Here is a 15,922-nt window from a genome sequence, read left to right as displayed (position 1 = left end):
GACCCTCTCACAGGTGCGCATTTTGTCCGTCCCTCTAAAAGCATTAATGGCAGGGTCTCGCGACTCTTCAGAATGTCCCGTTAGGGGTCTGATCATCTCTCTCCACAGTTCTGGGAGTTCATGGGGACGACACAGGGTAAAGAAACAGCCAATGCGATGCCCCAGTCTTCCTGTAGATGCCCTGTCTGCATCAGTGCTTGTATCAGGAAGCATTGCGGTGGCTGCTGGTCCATCATCAGTGGTCTTAGTGGATTGTGGCCAAGACCCTGGTGAGCCACAGGGTACTCTGTTTTGCGATCCAATCATGGATGCTCACTCATATTTTTCCCTGGTCATACTTAGTGCCAGATGCTGGTTTTGCTGATGGGACAGTGTTTGGGCTGAGAGGGTGGAGTTATTTCATTTATACTGTATAACAGATTAATAAGAGACTAGAGTAGGAGAGTAGGGGTTTACACTCGTTTACATTGACTAGGGGAAGGTACATTAACATCGTGCTGAACGTTAGCATGACACCGCTAGCTGTATGCAGAGCAGTTACTCAGTGTCTGTGAAAGTTCACAGCGGTTTGCCCAGCAAATACTGCGCCTGTCATCTGTCTGAGTCTCCAGCTGATTCAGTGTTTGCACAGCATTACCCCTCAGTCCTTCTCTCTCCCTCATTCTTTTTCCCTTTCTTTTTTCCTTCTTTCTCCCTCCTCCTTTCATTCTGTTTCTCTCTCTCCCTAGCCCTCAGCCCTTTTCTCTCTTTCTCCCTTTCTTTCTCCCTCCCTCCCTATCTTTCTCTCTTTGTTTCACCCTCCCTCCCTTTCTCTTTCTGCTTCTCTCTCCCGCTCTCTTACACAATTCAGAAAGAAATGTGCTTTATTTGCATGAACTGAAAACTTGTTTTGCGAAACTGTGTCTTGTCTCTCTCAGCTGGCCCTCCCCCACCTCCGTTGTTGCCAGGGAAACGTCATTCACGTGTCCAGCCTGGTGGCCTCCATTGGCCAGAAGCACGCTGCTCCGTACGTCGCCACCAAGGTGTGTAGCGCTGACATCACTGTCCTTTTCGCTAGCACTTCACTGTGTCACTTCACTTCCAGCCAAAAAGCCTCACCTTCCCAAAGCTCTTTATGCCACCAGCGTACATTTCCCCGTCTAGAGAACCAGGAATTTGGCTTTTTAGTTTTCATGCTTTGACTTCCATATGCATTTATGTAAACCAAAGTATCTGCATTCACTTACAGTGTATTGTATCTGTCCACCGAACAGAGCATAATAATGTGTCTCTTTACCGCCCTGTGTTTGTGTTCAGGGTAAAAGAGCCCTTAAAATGAATTGCATTTATTAGAATAATTCAAATTACAACACCCATGTAGATCTGCTGGATCCTAAACTGCTGAATTGTGTGTTGTAGTCTGTCTTAACTCTTGCTCTGTGGTTTTCACTGCCTGTTGTACATTGACCATGACAATGCTGTGCTCGATGAGGGTGTGCTATCCATAGCTTTTCCACTAGGGGGCGATAACAGCCATGACTAAAGCAATGGCCATTGATAAGAGTCGGTATAACGTGTGAGTTCACTGGTGAGTTTGATGGCAGTTCTGCCATTCTGCCCACTGTGGCTCTGTCTTCTGTCTCTATCTCATTGCATACCATTGCTTTGTCATTCATTCATGTTAGTATTACCATACTTTATAAAACAATTTCTGCTGTTCAGTCCTTAAAGACACACCAAAGAGCATACTCATGTTAGTTAAAAAAAATATGGTTGTTATATAGAACCCTGTAATTAAAAGCTCTCCAAATCTGACTCATGCATTAATATTACCTACACAAACATACAAACATATATATAATTTCTGATTGTGCAAGCAGATATTTTCAGTTGTAGTTTTCAGATGTCATGAATAGGGCCAGCAGTTTGGCTCTGTCATGTGACCTGGAAAGATCTTAAACCTGTATTTCAATTATACTTAGGGGTCGTATAGGCACTCAGACAGGTAGCTAATTATACAATAGAGTGGCTAATTGTAACTTTTTGAAATACAGTTAGTTGACCTAATAATAGGAGAGTGATAGAAATAAAGGTGAACATGTCTAGAATGTCATATGCACACGCTATGAAAAGTATGTTTGAGTGAACAAATGCAACTGTATCTGCCTGGTGTAGTGCACACAGGCTGATTTATTTCACTTGCAATTTAACAATGAATCGCACCAAGGAGATTTGCTTTATTTTACAAAGCAAGACAAAGACCGCTATGAAAAGACATACAAAGTAACAAACTAAGACAAAGAAAAGGAACACAAAGTGAGTATTAATGAATGCCCAAATATTCTGTACAGCAAAGACTACGGTACCAGGATAACTGTTAAGCAGATTCTCCCTGAATGTTTCTTTGGACTTCCCTTAAATCTAATCCTGAGAAAGCCTTCCATACCCCACAGCTCCCTTGATTTGCCCAAATAAGGTCTGGATACGAATAGGCCGGTAACATTTGCCCCACCAAGGAGAGCCTGGGCCATTGTCCATGGATTGCAGAGCAGCAGTATATGGCCCCCAATTAAAGTTCTTCTTGACCCTTCACCTGGTATGGCCACAGCTCCAAGAGGGTAATATTCTGTCATCTGATTCCTCCAACTCTTCCAGGAGATATAAGCCATTCGAAGATTGCTTCCCCTCAATAAATGGGGCCGCAAAAGATCCATGCAGCTTTCAGCTGCTGTCCCCATCCTGGGGCATTTTATGGCTCCACTCATGTACGGCAGTGAAATTTTACAACTCCACCAGTGTGTTGATTGGGAAAATTGAAATTTTACCTTACACCGATAATTTTGGATGAGAAGATGGATGTAAGGTGTCCGCATAATTTTGGCCATGTATTGTATTTCTGACATAATGTGGTTTAAAAGGGTAAATAACCCCTCATGTGAAGCACCTAAATAAGAAAAAGTAACAGCTTGTTAGAATGAAAACCAGCATACACTGCTTGTAAGGTATTATAGGCATCAACTAAAAATAACCGACAGCCCTGTCGCCAGCTCACACATTTCTTGAGGCTGTCAAAATGTTTAATCCCAAGTAACCCAATCCTGCTTTCAAGTAATGTCGGGTCTTATGCTGCGTTCAAAACTATTGGGAACGTGGACATTTCAAGTGGAAAATTTCCAACTTCTGACGTCACTGTGTTCACGCTGTTTTACTCGGGAATTCCCACAATAACGCTGCTTTATTTTCTTGTTAAAGAGGATATTAAATGAGTGTGTGAAACCGCGAAGCAACGTTAGGCTGCGTTAGGTTGCATAAGGCAGTAGTAGTGCTGAAATGTAAATATGGTATCACTGTCAGGTGTTTCGTTATGTCATCTGCAGCATTTATTTCTGAACAAAATAACGTTTTCTGGCTAAGCTGGCTAGCGAAAAATGTGGTTGATGGATATCGTAACTTTTAAATTTACCATATTGCTATAATGAATGGGAAACATAAATGATACGTATCACACATCAAAATACACATTTATGGCAAGCCCTCTTAACATTTAACATTAGCCTACATTTAGGATATTTACAAATGCATTTTGACTCGTCATAATTACAATGTTTGACTAGTCATAATTACAAGATCGGTCTCGCTTCAAGATATCCATAACTTCTTTGTAGATATCTTAAAAGGACTTTTGACGAGTAGGCCTAGTAGCTAAGTGAAATTCGAGATATCTCCACTTTAGTTTTCACTAGTCATAACTCCAGTTCAAGATATCTACAATTGTATTTTGACTAGTAGCTTAGTTTAAGATATCAAAAAAAAAAAAAGATAATATAGATATCTTCAGTAACAAGGAATTAAAGATATCTTTAATCGAAATTATGACTAGTCAGAACTAAAGTGAAGATATCTCGAATCTGAGTTACGACAAGTCATAATTTTAATGGAGATATCCGGAATTCACGTTTTAGATAGTCAAAACTGTAGATATTGTAGATATGAATTGTAGATATCTTTAATTGTAGTTCCATGGAACTTAATGGCGAAATCATACTAGTCAAAACGGAATTAGGGATATCTTAAAGTAGCGTTTTGACTAGTCAAAATGCTACTTTAAGATATCTAATTACATTTTGACTAGTCAAAACGCTACTTTAAGATATCCCTAATTCCGTTTTGACTCATAAATGAATTACAGTCAGATATCTGTAATGTGAATCCGGACAAGCTATCAGATGTTAACAGGGCTTGCCATATCTTACTAGCCAGATATCGTGAAATATCATTCTTTAATTTAAATTTAAATGTAGATATATGGAATTCACGTTTTCGATAGTAAAAACGGAATTGTAGATATCTTTAATTGGAGTTCCAATTGGAGAACTTAATGGCGAAATATTACTAATCAAAATGTAATTTGATATATCTTAAATTAACGTTTTGACTAGTCACAATACAATTAAAGATATCTTAAATTAGCATGCAATTAGAGATATCTTAAATTAGCGTTTTGTATTTGTCCTAATATTGTAGCTTGTTCTTCTCCCTAGTTTGGCTTATTGGCATAAATTACGTCAGAATAATGTTCACTGCGTGAACTGAACTGTGTTCCTGCCTATAAATAGCTGTACGAAATTAGTACCTTATTGAACTTGTGTTTTGTAGTGATTTAAACTTTTTGTACGTCGCTTGGATAAAAGCGTCTGCTAAATAAATCTAACGTAATGTATGTACCTAAATTAATCACACTCCTGGTAAGTTGCTCAGGTCTATCAATGTCAACTACCGAACCTTTCTGGGAAAGGCAATTCAAGAATAGCTACGTCATAAGAAAACAATTATTAGCGCAGGGAGCAAAAAGTTTTGTTGTTTTGTGACGTCACAACGTATCACAAACATACTGGATATATATATATTGCTACCAATTCATGCTTGATCACAACCTTATCGTTGAATGAGACTGAGCAAGACCCGTGAACTCTATTGCAAAAAATGCGCCTGTTTTCCCTGTTGTGCTTCTGTCCGGTAAACTCATAATCTCGCGAAGGAAATTGTCCTGTCGTCTTTTAGCATAGTTTATTTTAAATTGTTCGTATTCATTTAATGACACGAAGGATAAATACAGTGCTAAATATGTTTTGTTAAAATAAAAGTAAAGTATCAAGTTTATAAAATAAAAGTATAATATATTGTGAAACATGTTAGAAAGTTACGTGAAGTGCGTTTTAATTTCTTAAATGTATGGGCCCAGGGATTGGACGATGAAGACACAGGAAAACCCAAGGCAGAGAAGAAGGAAAAGAAGAAGAAATGGCAATGGAAGAGAGGCAAGGATAGGAAAGCCAAAAATGTATTTGGAGAGGAGTCAGCCATTGTCACCACCTGCTCAGATCATCCAGCTCAGCACATCAACAGTACTGAGCCACTGGCCCTTATAACCGATTGCACAGAGCAGCCAGGCCTCAGAGCCAACGGCGAAGAACAGCCAGGTCTGACAACCAGCTGCATCGAGCTGTTGCCCCTGACAACCAGCGGTGAAGAACAGCCGGGTCTGAAAACCAGCTGCATTGAGCTGTTGAACCTGACAACGAACTGCGCAGAACAGCCGACCCTCAGCGACTGCGCAGAACAGCGCGACACCATGCGCAGCGCCCACTGCGCGGAACAGCGGTCTGACCCTGCAGCGAACCTGACACGACTGCGCGAACAGCCGACCCTCAGCGACTGCGCGGAACAGCCGACCCTCAGCGACTGCGCAGAACAGCCGACCCTCAGCGACTGCGCGGAACAGCCGACCCTCGCCGACTGCGCAGAACAGCCGACCCTCGCCGACTGCGCGGAACAGCCGACCCTCGGCGACTGCGCACCGACCCTCACCGACTGCGCAGAACAGCGACCTGGCTCACCGAGCTGCGCGGAAAGCCGACTCGGCGACTCGCAGTCTCAAACACGACCTACGTGCGCAGAACGGCTGGTCACGGCTGAGGTGAAGGCAACGGGGTGGTTTGGCAGACTCTGCTACAGTCTCAAAAAGTTTGTGAAGGAGCGTACCGGTGAGGATGAGACCCAGAACAAGAGGCTGGTGTACACTGTCCTTGGGTAAGAATGACGTATCTTTCAAATTTTACACCATGCAGAGAAAGCTAACGGCCCCACTCAGTGAATTTGGTTGCTAATAAAATGCTAATGTCTTGCAACGAGCAAAAAGACGAAAAAGAAAGAATTTGCAATTAGTGTCAGGCCACTAATGTCACTAGTTACCAAACCAAAGCAGGTTACCAAGATGCCAGTACAAGACGTTAAAAAGTACAAGTACCATGATCCACCACAGTATTTAGTTGGCAACCACGTAATTTTTTGTTGATTAACAACTGAAGTTACAGAGCAGGTCTTTAATTACATTTTCCTCAAAGCCATACAATCACATTGCGAAGTGTCTCTATGAGCAGTTCTCACAGGTCCAAATTTGGCATTCCAGCTGGAAGATTTTCTTTTTCTGCCCCACTTGATTTCAGCCTCTGTTCAGAAACAGAGCGTCTGTCAGCTGGTCTGAGTGACTCTCTTATTACCTGGCTCATGTGCAGTGACGGTAAAGATGTGTTCATGTCTCTGTCGCAGGTTGCCAAACCTGAGGAACATGTGTTACATGAACGCAACTCTCCAGAGTCTGTTCAGTCTGCAAGACTTCATGGAGGACGTGAGGAGAGAGGAGAGCTCACACTTGATGAAGTACGTCAACGTATCCGCTGTTGCTGGATTACAGTATGCAGACATCAGTGCTGTTAACACCAGTATCAGGGTTTCCATCTTGGCCCTCGATAAAAGACTGGCAGCGGAGGCCTCATACATTTCTGGCTTTGAGGCCAACTTCTGCTCTTTTTAAAAATGTAACAAGCTGGATCATCAGCCATTTTGAAATGAAAGTATTGATGTTCTAATGAGCGACAGATGAAAGCTACTCTTGTGTCCCTATAAAACATGTTTTACTGCGCTCTAGTCCAGGGGTCCTCAGCCTGAGTCCGGCCATTCCTCTTTGTACGGTGATTTCTGTCCCAACCGTAGCGGTCGCTCTCTGACCACTTTGACTCTGTCGCCCCCTGTAGGTGCGTAGCAGAGCTGCACGCAGCACGGCGCTGCGGTAGCAGTAATAAAAAGACTGATCTGTTGAAGACCCTGAAAAAGTCAGTCTCAGAGAACTGCAGGGACTTCTGTGGACATGAACAACAGGTGAGAGACGAGACTGTATCGCTAGTGTCCGCACACGCATACACCTGGAGGCGACAGCTCAGGAGGTAAGAGCGGTTGTCTGGCAGTCGGAGGGTTGCCGGTTCGATCCTCTGCCATGGGCATGTCCCTGAGCAAGACACCTAACCCCTAATTGCTCCCAGCAAGCTGATTGGTACCTTGCATGGCAGCCTTTCACCGTTGGTGTGTGAGTGTGTTTGTGAATGGGTGAATGAGAGGCTCAGTTGTGAAGCGCTTTGGATAAAAGCGCTATATAAATGCAGTCCATTTACCATCTACCTATATGCCGCAGCTCCTCTCTGATTCATTCTAAAGCGGCTTCGTGGCGGGTCTTTGGTTGTGAACGGGGCTTCGGGTGCGGCGTAGGGCCGTCTCCAAACCCGCGGATGAAGGTCGCGCCCCGCTCCGTCTCTCACCCGCACTCTCTGCTGTTTGCGCAGGACGCCCACGAGTTCCTGAACGTTCTCATGTCCCAGATGAAAGAGGAGGGCTTCATCCTCAGCACGGCCGACGGGCTTCACCCTTACACCTGCCCAGTCGAGGCCAACTTCGAGTTCGACCTCCTGTCCTGCAGAACGTGCCTCAGGTAGCTTGGTTAAGCTGAACGGCCATCTTCATTTCCTGTTGCACAGCGAAAGTGACCTGCTCTTATAAAAAAATTTTGACCATTTTGGGGTTTCAACTGATTCTGATAAAACAAACCTAATCTTTCATAATTTGTGTACCAAATCAGTTTGAAAGCATATTTTTTAAGCTTCTTTAAGAAGGACGACTAGTTAGTTTGCAATCTATCTAATTTTTTTCTCTCCCTAGCTAGCTGGCTTGCGATCTGTCTCACTCCCTAGCCAGCCAGCTAGCTGGAGATATATCACAGGCCAGCTAGCTAGCCTGTGACCTCCCAGGCTACATAGAGAGATATAGAGTGCTAGATTTCTCTCTGGCAAGCTAATTCACAGGCGTAAATAAATGTATATTATTTTATTTCTTTACGCCTTTGCTTGACAGAATGAATGACTTGAGTGTTAGTTAGGCTGCATGTACTGACAATAGCCTAGCTAACATTAGACATTTTTACAGAGAAATACATTCTTAGCATTGAATGCATGAATTTAATCTTGAGTCGTATTTCCTTGACTGAATTGCAGTGGAAACTGAACTGGACTTTTTTGTCCCAGCCCTGGCTGTGAATGTTAACTCCTGTTTCTCTGCTTCACTCTCCAAGCTGTGGGGAGACGGTACACAAAATGGAGTCCTATAACTCCCTGTCTGTGGACTTGGTCTCAGGCGGCTCCGTGGAGGACAGCCTGGCACTTTACTTTATGGTAAGCGTGCATCTGGACCACCATCACCGACCCCCGTTCAGCAGCAGAGCTGTCAGTCAGTGCCTCTGACTGTGCTGTGGGGTCTGTGTGAGGTCAGTGCTGAATGCTGTGCTTTGTGGTCTGTATGAGGTCAGTGCTGAGTGCTGTGTTTTGTGGTCTGTATGAGGTCAGTGCTGAATGCTTTGCTTTGTGGTCTGTATGAGGTCAGTGCTGAGTGCTGTGTTTTGTGGTCTGTATGAGGTCAGTGCTGATTGCTGTGCTTTGTGGTCTGTATGAGGTCAGTGCTGAATGCTGTTTTGTGGTCTGTATGAGGTCAGTGCTCAGTGCTGTTTTGGAGTTGGTAAGAGGTCAGTGCTGAGTACTGTGTTTTGTGGTCTGTATTAGGTTAGTTCTGAATGCTGTGTTTTGTGGTCTGTATGAGGTCAGTGCTGAATGCTGTGCTTTGTGGTCTGTGTGAGGTCAGTGCTGAATTCTGTGTTTTGTCATTGCAGGACTACGAGGTGGAGTGCCAGTGCTGTGTTTGCTTTGCACAGCTGGCCATAGTAGAGCAGAAACTGCAGTCGCTACCCCGGTAATGTAGCCTCATCCAATCACTTCCAGCCTTTTCAGGGTCTTTTTATCTTCCAGTATTTTAGTGTTTATGTCTTTCAGTCTCACAGTCTTAAGTCTTTTAGACTCTGTCTAATTTTAGTCTTTCAGTGTCTCAGTTTTCTCAGTCTTTTTGTGAAATGTGGACCCTGAGACCTAATCTGAGTCAGTATTTCCCTGGTTAACCCTTTAAGGTGTAAGATCCCAAATATGAGATCCCAACTTAACATTCTAATGCTGATGTAGCAATCGTTACTGGTAAATGAATACAATGGAGTTCTATTAACTTAGAATTCCAGAATATTCCTGTTCTGCAAAGGGTTAAATAACGGACTGTTCTGTGTCCAGTGTGTTAGTCCTGCAGCTGAAGCGCTTCACCTTCAACTCCAAGCTGACGCTGGTGAAGCTGCAGGACACGCTGGAGATCCCCCCAGTGCTCAGCCTGCAGGGCCACAGCGACGCCACGGCGACCTACGGCGACTGCCACGAGCCCTCCTCCTCAAAAGGGGACACTGTCCCCACTGCAGGTAGTGTGTGTGTGTGTGTGTGTGTGTGAGAGAGAGAGAGACTTCATTCCATTCTGCATGTAGGGGAAAACCATCCAGGGCAGGGGTGTCAAGACTCCAGTCCAGGACGGCTGCAGTGCCTGCAGGCTTTTGGGCGAGGCTCAATGAACGTAATCCTCAAAAACCTGCCGTTGCTATGTGCCTCCAGGACTGGAGTTTTAACACTCCTGGCTTACAGGGAAAGAGTAAACAAGGAGACTAACAGTAATGGCAAGAAATTTGAGCAGAGAATACAGTCTTCCACCCCCACAGACTGGTGGAAGTAGGGAGAAGTGAAGTACTTGCACAGATTCTATAGAATCGCCAGATACTCAGCTCCTGCGCTCTTTTAAAGCCCCCCTCTGCTTCTTAACTAGGCAGTCCTGCTCGGTAACAGGAGTTTCCAGTGTGAACGTCCATTGCCACAGTACTGTACTTAGCCACAGCCCTTAATGAATTTCAAAGAAGTGCTAAAAATGTTTATGTTTTGGCTCAAACGACAGGGAGCTAGGACTTTGTTTAGGATGAAGAGTTGAGTATCTGGTGTGTGTAAAGAGTCTGTGGTAGTGATGAAGGGGCAGGAGGAGTACTGATGCTGTTTGTGGTTTTTGTCTCGTTTTCCCCCAAAAGCGGGAAAGAAGCTGAGCTCAGTGAAGTGTGGAGCAGAAGACAGGGTAGAGCAGTACAGCTGCACTGTGGTGAGGAGACAGAGAGAGAGACAGAACGAGAGAGAGAGACAGGAAGAGAGAGAGAGAGAGAGAGAGAGAGAGATAGAGACAGAGACGAGGGTGCAAGGGAGAGTGTTCTAAAATGTCATTCTAAACTTAAACGTCGGCCACACCGGTCTCGGGTTGCTAGGCAGGGTTGCTATCGCCGCTGACCAGGTCTCTGACACTGCCTTTGGCTCCTGGGCCCGAATTCTGGTGCTGGTGTTTACGCTGGCGATTTCTTACATTACATTACATTCATTTAGCGGACGCTTTTATCCAAAGCGACGTACGAAAGTGCATGTCATGGTCACTGGAACAACAACACGACGCAGGTTCCATAAGGATGCCATGTGCCGACTGCCGGGAGCGGATCTTGGGCGGTAGTCTTACTTCCTGTGTCCTCCGTCTCCCAGAACCAGCCGGCGGGCCGCCACGAATACAGGCTGACCAGCGTGCTGTCTCACATCGGGGCCAGCGTGCGCCACGGTAAGCCTCCCGCGAGGTTCGCCGACACGGGGCCGTCTTTCACACCGTACGCCTGCTGAGCACGTGGTGTTAAGTAAGACAAACAACTGAATATATGCACCGCCTTTTCTCCTCACGATCAAAGTGCTATACAGCGTAAATGTAGCCCTGTCCTGGGTGAGGTGCAGCCAAGCACACTCACCCTCACCCTCACTCAGGTGTCCTTTAGCGCTGTGACCTCCACCTGGTCAGGAGACATTTTCAGTTAATGATTACCCCGCCCTGTGATCCTACAGGCCATTATATCAGTGAATGCGCCGACCGGGATGGAAACTGGCTCTTGTTTGACGATGAGACGGTGAAGCAAACTGATCTGGAGTCAGTGCTCTGCCAGAGAGCCAGCTGTGCGTACCTGCTCTTTTATGAGTACAGGTAAGAGTTGGTCCATGTCAATGGCCTGGCTGTGCTAATGAGTTTGACTACAGGTAAGAACAGTGGCGTTCTGTGAGTTTAGTACAGGTAGGAACACTGCAGTTCTGTGAGTTTAGTATAGGTAGGACTGCTGTTCTGTGAGTTTAGTACTGGTAGGAACACTGCAGTTCTGTGAGTTTAGTACAGGTAGGACTGCTGTTCTGTGAGTTTAGTACAGGTAGGAATACTGCAGTTCTGTGAGTTTAGTACAGGTATGACTGTTGTTCTGTGAGTACAGTTTAAAGCTGATTACATGTGCGTCACATGGTTTTGGGTTGGACGAGATCGGCAGCCGCACTGGGCTGATGTCCCTATTAGGGGTGCAGGCAAGTAGGCCAGGAGAGAGCAGTGAAATGGAGCCCAGAAACCCCAGGGCCAGCCTCTCGACCCAGCACGGAAACACAAGGACCAATCTGTCGACCCAGCACAGAAACACCAGGGCCAGCCTCTCGACCCAGCACGGAAACACAAGGACCAATCTGTCGACCCAGCACAGAAACACCAGGGCCAGCCTCTCGACCCAGCACGGAAACACAAGGACCAATCTGTCTGAACTCCTGGGGAAAGTTTCTTCAACTCCTCCCTGCCAAAGAAAAAGAAAACTACTTTTAAAATGGTGGCTGCATCCCAAATATTTACCAAATATTTATTTATAAAAGTGGCATTATATTGTTAGTATTATTTCTTATATTAAGAAATTACTGTATTTTTACTTTGGGATATGTATTCCCAGATATGTATTGCATTTACTGGGGAAACACTGAACCAATGATAACTGACACTGCTCTTTATATTGTAATATGATGCTTTAACAGTGCTAAATGTGTCTTTCAGAATGCAATGAAAAATTACCAGAGCACATAATGTTTGAGTCCTACTTGTACAGTTAAGAGTTAAGATCACTCTTATCTGTAGTTGTTTTTTTTATGTACGTTCTATTTCAGTATGCTTTGCTGTGTATAATATAATCCACTATCCTATCATACACATTTGTTATTTTAAAGGATTTATTGAATGACCATAAATATAACAGCAATCTTCTTTTGGTTATTTTGGTTTAAAAAAAAGTTTTTTTTAAGATTTTGTGCGTTCTCTCCTTAAAGGGATAGTTCACTTTGGTATAACCCAAGTAATTCTGTGGAGCTTACCCATTTGCATAGCGAGAACGCTAGCAACCTGAAAACAGCTTATTAGCTCACAAAAACAGATACCTTTAATAAGAAAAAATATTGCATTGATGTATTATCCCCAGTCGTTAGTTTGAGGAACTATTATCGAGAAAGTCCCGAAAATGATTAGAAGTGAATTGGGAGCCTGACAACCAGCAGGGGCAGCTGATGTTGCCAGTATTCAAGCTATGCAGATATAAGTACTGTCCACAAAACTATTAATGTTTTAGGAAAGTGAAAAAACGCTTGAAGAGGACTGCCTTTGTACAGGTGTACACAGAGACCGGTTGGATGTTATTGATAGAAAACAAGTCTGCCAAAGATTGGTGGTATAAGTGACATAGCATACGTTTTTGAATTGTTCTCATAAAAGCTAACGCAAGGGCAAGGTGACATGAGGTCTACTTGCCTGTGGGTTTTTATGACAGAGTTGGTTTTTTTCCTGTAGTATACAAATAATAAATAATAATAAAATATATAAAAAATCACTGTTGCTCAGTGTTCAGATGGTTCCAAAGACAATTTTTTACTCTCATAAGCAGTCATCCTCAGAAAAAGTAGGTCTATATTTTGTGTACAGTTCCTACTAGTTAAAATGACTAGGTAAAGTTATTGGTACAATTACAGTTAAAGAAAATAAAAGATTTGTAAAAATTTGTATTTTTCTTTTTCCTAACTGCACTAACCCTCCATCCCAGTTCAATTGAGTTGACTTGATTTAGAGGTCTTCTTTGCACATAAAAATCCTTTACAGAGAACAAGCACTTCACATTTCAGGACATTTGTATGTGGACTTAGCTGTGGTGCACACTGTACTCAAGGGTACCGTGAGACATTGTCAAATAGCCTACCGACATGTTGCTAAGAACTGACTTGAGAAAGAAGTGGCCCTTCTGAGAGAAGTGGCAGTTGGAAAGCAGCAGTTGGACAGTGAATTGATTGACAGGCCAGGCCAGTCAACAGTAGGAATAGCTACTTATGTTACTAAAGTTATAAAATTACTCCCATGCTTTAGACAGTTCCGCTTTCGCCATTTTAACCGAGTTTAACGTTAGCTACCTTGCTAACAACGGACAGACCGAGAGTAGGCCTATGTTTTGTTAGTACTGCAGACGGCTGTGAAATGAATACGCACTGAAGTAATAAAATACACCCACGCTTTACAGAGTTCCGCTTTCGGCATTTTGACAGTTTGACGTTAGCTACATTGCTAATGACACGACAGAACGCGTGTATAATGCTAATACTGTAGACGGCTGTGAAATTAATAAGCACTAAAATAAAATACACCCACGCTTTAGACAGTTCCGCTTTCGCCATTTTAACAGAATTTAACGTTAGCGACCTTGCTAATGACTCATCGGATGCACACGCAAAATGACATACAGAAGTGCCCTCGTTTAAAACAGCAAAATTTAGCTGTTCCTATGTCTCCTGCTACACTAGGACCTCACTGGCAAGCGCATCTGCCTGCGACACTTTTGTATGTGTGTGTCACAGATCAGGTTCAAATTTCCCCTCGGACTCATTGAAAACCTCTCACTCATTACACTGCCTTGCTGGGTAACTAAAAATAAAAATTACACTATTTATTTTGCATCTGTATAATCTTTGGTGGAAACTCATTCATATTTGTGAAATAAAAATAAAATACACCCACACTTTAGACAGTTCCACTTTCGCCATTTTCACCGAGTTTAACTTTTAGCTACTTTGCTAACGACACAACGGATCGCGTGTATTAGTACTGCAGACGGCTGTGAAATTAATAAGCACTAAAATCAGCGTTAATGCCAAGTTGCTCCATCCTCGACCTGTACAGATCAGCCAGATCAGCCATCTTGAAGACTGGTGCAGTGCTGTCATCAAAGCGTGCTTCCTCAATGTACATGACAACTTCAGCTAAAGCAATTCCTGATATCACTTTTTCCTTGTCAGTTCCCCCCATTTCTTGAGTTTTGTGTTTTCTGGCACGGTTGTAGAGGCCCACCAAGCATTTATTGTGATATTTGGATTCAAGTGCAACCATATCTCCTGCACTAAGTCGAGCCAGCAGTTCTGTGTCCTCTAAGAGCCCTGCACATGCCCGAACTTGGTTGTCTAGCTGAAATGTTGCTGCCTCATGTAAACCATCAGTGCCAGCTGGCTTGCAACAGAAAAAGCAGAGTGCTTTCTGTGCTGGTTTCTCAGTGCTAGAAGTACGTCCCCTGGTGCGTTTACTTGGGCTTGCAATGGTGTCATTGTTGCCTGTACTGCTAGATTTCTTCAGAGCTCTCTTCTCGGGCCGCTGAACCTTTGTCTTGTTGAATGCCAGCCTGCACGATTGATGCCACCGAGCTTTGTTGACAACCAGAGCAGCTTCAAGCCCCTCACCTTCATCTAGTTTCTCTATCTGTATATTTTTGGGTAGTTCATTCAGTTCATTCATTTTCAGGAGACTTTCAGCTAACGACGTGTATGCACTCCCAGCTTCCTTCCTCTTCGTCAGCATCGGGTCGGTCAGCATCTCATTATGGTCTTGTTGGCAGATGACACACAGTGCCCAGTTTATCTTGTTTGCAGGCTGTGAATTAGAAAATGTCCAGTGTGTTGGACACCCTGTGTCTTTTAGCAGAAACCTTTTTGACATAGTCTGTGTCTGAAATAGACTAAAGATGCATAGTCAAAATATCATCAAAGTACCTTTATTTTAGTTTTTATTTTTAATTGCAATACAGTATGTATGGTCCAAGGAAGATTTTTTTTGATGTATTTATTTCAAATAAAAATAGATTTTAACTTAATTTAAACATATTCAATTAGAATATAGAACAACACATAAATAACAAATTTTAGCACAATTGAACTTTTTCATCAACTATTTTACCCCATTTTAGGTAATTAATAGAATTATTATTATAATACATTAAGCAGATTACAGAAAATAAAATGATAGAACTGACACTAGTAGCACTGTTGCATCCGTCCCACACTCACAGGACATAAGTGCAAGTTTCAAACCGCATTTCTTGGAACAAACTTATAATTGAACAAAGACCCAAACGAATGTCTCTTTTTAGTGAACAGAGCCAATATAGCCGGCTTCTCGGAATGACCATTTTGTCTCTGTACTTCTGCCATGTGAAATAACTTCATGCTTTTTAAGTCACTTTTTATGGCCTTCACTCAGCCAGAACAGGCTCTGAGAAATGGTATTTCCCCCTGTTGTCAATGCAAGGACAGATGTATTTATATTATAATTCTTATTTTCCTCTAGTGCCTGGTCGCGATGCTTCAGACAGTGGAGACAGTGGAGACTGGAGAATAAATTGTCCAAGTTATGTAACGTCCGTAGCAGTCACGTCCGTAGCGCTTAAATAGAATACAAAAAATACGATCAAAGAGACCAATTATAGATAATATATCACCTTAATAAAAGGTAGCTTTGCATAGGAAGT

At 43.4% G+C, this 15,922-nt stretch overlaps 1 protein-coding gene and 1 long non-coding RNA gene across 2 annotated transcripts; both read left to right on the top strand.

The window, feature by feature from the left end:
- On the top strand, positions 1-5,597 carry LOC135243585 (uncharacterized). Its single transcript, XR_010326680.1, has 3 exons — positions 1-269; positions 918-1,022; positions 5,222-5,597. It is a non-coding gene; the product is annotated as an uncharacterized LOC135243585 (long non-coding RNA).
- Positions 5,598-5,611: 14 nt separating this feature from the next.
- LOC135244075 (ubiquitin carboxyl-terminal hydrolase 37-like) lies at positions 5,612-13,711 on the top strand. The gene is made up of 9 exons (XM_064316274.1): positions 5,612-6,069; positions 6,589-6,699; positions 7,074-7,197; positions 7,656-7,801; positions 8,438-8,537; positions 9,029-9,108; positions 9,474-9,652; positions 10,794-10,866; positions 11,142-13,711. The coding sequence occupies exons 1-9, from the start codon at positions 5,612-5,614 to the stop codon at positions 11,155-11,157; spliced, it is 1,287 nt and encodes a 428-aa protein (XP_064172344.1). The 3' UTR covers positions 11,158-13,711.
- Positions 13,712-15,922: the final 2,211 nt, after the last annotated feature.

This window comes from Anguilla rostrata, chromosome 17 (assembly GCF_018555375.3).
Source record: "Anguilla rostrata isolate EN2019 chromosome 17, ASM1855537v3, whole genome shotgun sequence".
Taxonomy (NCBI): domain Eukaryota; kingdom Metazoa; phylum Chordata; class Actinopteri; order Anguilliformes; family Anguillidae; genus Anguilla; species Anguilla rostrata.
The sequence above is the reverse complement of the archived record's forward strand: the minus strand, read 5'-3'. Positions and strand labels throughout refer to the sequence as shown.